The sequence below is a fragment of the Carlito syrichta genome, unplaced genomic scaffold (assembly GCF_000164805.1).
Source record: "Carlito syrichta isolate Samal-C Ts95f unplaced genomic scaffold, Tarsius_syrichta-2.0.1 Scaffold126746, whole genome shotgun sequence".
NCBI lineage: Eukaryota > Metazoa > Chordata > Mammalia > Primates > Tarsiidae > Carlito > Carlito syrichta.
The window spans coordinates 5,444-8,886 of NW_007070842.1; the positions used below are offsets into that span (position 1 = coordinate 5,444).

General features: G+C 61.6%; 1 protein-coding gene across 1 annotated transcript in view; it reads left to right on the top strand.

The window, feature by feature from the left end:
• CLCF1 (cardiotrophin like cytokine factor 1) overlaps positions 1-2,198 on the top strand; it is a 3,121-nt gene extending 923 nt beyond the window's left edge. Inside the window, exon 2 of the mRNA XM_008048798.1 lies at positions 1,531-2,198. Within this exon, the coding sequence (XP_008046989.2) occupies positions 1,531-2,025 (495 nt within the window). The 3' untranslated portion in view covers positions 2,026-2,198. The remainder of the gene's footprint in view (positions 1-1,530) is intronic.
• Positions 2,199-3,443: the final 1,245 nt, after the last annotated feature.

The window sequence follows — 3,443 nt, forward strand, 5'->3', positions numbered from 1 at the left end:
ATGGGGAACCGGCCCCCTCTTCCCGTGTTCCTCTTCCATATCCCAGCCCCTACTCTGGAGCCAGGGAAAGAACAGGGAGGAGGTGGCGGGGGAACTGGCTCCAGCCCCAGGATACACCGAGGAAATTAGTTTGTCTCCGTGCTTGTCAGTGTGTGAACCTCCCCCTGGGCCCTTGGCTGTCCCAGGCCTCACCCGGCTCTTCTCCCTCCTCGCCCAGCCACACACCTCCCTCGCCCCTCGCCCCAGGCCCCGGCAGCCCCCTGAGGGCTGGCAAGGGCTTTGCCCTCCTTCCCGGACTACGCCGCCTTCTACACCCTCCCCTGTTGCTCCCCTCGAGACTGCCTCAGTTTCTTCCTTCTGCAGCCCGCTCCTCTCCGCGGACCCCGTCCTTGGGGGTGTTAGCGAGTCCCCCTCCGTCCCCCATCCCTTCAGCCGATGGGACCTGGCATGTCAGAGGGGCGAGAGGGGCTCTGGTGCCCACGGCCCTCCTGCCTTTCAAGCCCGCTGTTCTCTCCCGTTTCCCGGTGCAGAAAGCCTTTGCTGGACTCGGCTACCCCCTCTAGTTCCCGACCCTTTCCTCTCCTGGCTTTCCCTGCCAAATTTCTCGAAGGAGTGGTCTACACCCTCTGCCTCCACTTCCTCTCCACCCACTCACTCCTTAACCCCCTGCAATCTGGCTTCCAGGCCCAGCACTGGTTCTCTCCAAGGTCGTCAGGCACCTCCTTCCTGCCAAGCCCGTCAGTGTTTCGTTTTATTGGTTTTTTTTTTTTGAGTCGAAGTCTCACTCTGTCACCCGGGCTGGAGCGCGGTGGCCCGCTCGCAGCCACCACAGTCTCCACCTGCTGGGCTCAGGCGATCCTTCCGCCTCAGCCTTCCAAGTAGCCGGAACTACAGGCGCGCGCCACCACGCCTGGCTAATTTTTCTTGATTTAGAGACGAGGCCTCGCCAGGTTGCCCGGGCGGGTCTCGAACCCCTGGGCTCAGGCAATCCTCTCGCCTCCGCCTCCCGAAGTGCTGGGATGACAGGCGTGAGCCACCACACCCAGCTCCGTCAGCGTCTTTAAGCCTTATTCTCCTTGCTCTCTGTTTTGCAGCCGCACTGCTGATCACTGCTGCCTTCTTGAACTCCTCTTCCTTGGCCTCTGCACCCCCCTGGGCCACCTTCTACCTCTCCAGCCTCACCTCCTGGTTCCCGTGGCTCCTCTTGCTCTGCCCTGCGGTGGGCGCTCTCCCAAGGCTCGCCCGCCAGCCAATCAGCACGCCCTTCCCGAGCAGCTCCTGCGTGGTTCTCTCTTTCTATGTCTCTCCCTAGGAGAGCGCCTCACCCCCACTGCTTCAACTGTCACCTCCGTGAAATGATATCCTTGCTGGAGAAACTTAGGGGAGGCCGGAGGCCAGACAGGCCAGCGTGGAGGCAGGGCCAGCGTCAGGGGCCGCCAGAAGCGGAAGCTTTGGGGCCAGGCACCCCCTCGGTGGTGAGCTAGCTGTCCCGCCCCCCTCCCGTTCCCCACCACCCTCTCCTTTTCACAGCTGAACTACCTGGGGCCTCCCTTCAACGAGCCTGACTTCAACCCGCCTCGGCTAGGGGCAGAGACTCTGCCCAGGGCCACCGTCAACTTGGATGTGTGGCGAAGCCTCAATGACAAACTGCGGCTGACCCAGAACTACGAGGCCTATAGCCACCTCCTGTGTTACTTGCGTGGCCTCAACCGCCAGGCCGCCACGGCCGAGCTGCGCCGCAGCCTGGCCCACTTCTGCACCAGTCTCCAGGGCCTGCTGGGCAGCATTGCAGGCGTCATGGCGGCTCTGGGCTACCCGCTGCCCCAGCCTTTACCCGGGACTGAGCCCACCTGGACCCCGGGCCCTGCCCACAGCGACTTCCTCCAGAAGATGGATGACTTCTGGCTGCTGAAGGAGCTGCAGACCTGGCTGTGGCGCTCAGCCAAGGACTTCAACCGGCTCAAGAAGAAGATGCAGCCCCCCGCCGCGGCGGTCACCCTGCGCCTGGAGGCCCGTGGCTTCTGATCTCCGGCCTTCGCCACCTCCTCCCCCCCACCCCACCCCCGGCTCAACCCCGAACCCTGGATGCCAACCCTTGTCCAGCCAGGAGACAAGAAAAGCCATGAGCCTCTGGCTCGCCCCTGGACTTGGGTGGGGGTGTGTAAGATACCGCAAGCCCCGTCTCCCCCCACCTCCCAGAGGCCTCCAGGCCCTGGAGAGGAGGTACGCAGGCCCTGTCATTCCGCAGGAAGCCATGCTCGGGGGAGTCCAAAGTGGTTCAAGTTGACGCAAAGGCTCCGGCCTCCTGCTTCCTGCCTGCTCCTTGGCCAGTGCCCACCAGCCTCTCAAGTGGCACTTTCAGGAAGCACACCTGAGGACAGGGGTTGGGGGGGCCACACCGCACATGCCTTTCTGGGGTGAAGCCCTGTGACTGCCCCACTCTCCTTGGACGGGGGTGGCACCCCTGCCCACAGATAACCACACATCCGATTCAGGAAACAAGAAGAGATGAGATTAAAAACCCAAGGTGGGGTCTGCACTGGAGGTGGCCCGTAGACCGGAAGAGACGATATTGAAAGCAGAGGGGCAGGGACAGACCAGATCAGACCCAGGAGTCACCAGCGCAATCGGCACAGAGTGGCGAGAAGCCGCGCTGAGCGTCAGGACATGCCTACGTTTCCTTGCCAGCATCACGCTGCCATCCTCTCTGCCCCCTTTTCCAGGGTATCTGTGGTTGCCCGGGCTGGGGAGGGCAACTGTAGCCACAGCCACAGAATTTCCTGAAAGTTTACATTGCAGTAGCATTTTGGGGTGTGGGGTGGCAGCCCCCCCAGGCCCTGCCCCAAAGCCCTACCCACTCATGACTCTAAGTGTGTTGTATTAATATTTATTTATTTGGAGATGTTATTTATTAGATGATATTTATTGCAGAATTTCTATTCTTGTATTAACACATAAAATGCTTGCCCCAGAACTTGGTCCCTCGCCTGGTCTTCTCCCTCCCGGGGGCTCTTCGCTGGCCCTCCTGGTTTTTGCCCACCCCAGTTCTTACGTTCCGCCTCTCCTCTGCAGGGGGTGCACAGAACTCAGGGAAAGGGCGCTCTTCCCTCGGTGCACCAGGGCGCTGTGCACACCTCGGACTTGGCCACTGCCACTCCCACCACCACCCCCATGAGCCCTCAGGCCCCTCTAAACAGCCTCTGTCTCCTTTTTCCTTCTCCCCACCTTTGCTGTCTCCTCACCCCTCTGGAGTGCTTTATTGGGCTCATAGGTCTGTCTCCCCGCCTTGAATTTCTCCCCTCTGCCCATCTCCCCCAAGTGTCAGCCTCCGGCCACCCGGTCCCCAGCTTCCCCAGGACTCCCACCAATGGCTGTCCAGGAGGACCTCGGGAGCAGTGACCCTCACCTCAACATCCTTCTTTTCTAGGGAGGGTGACCGAGGC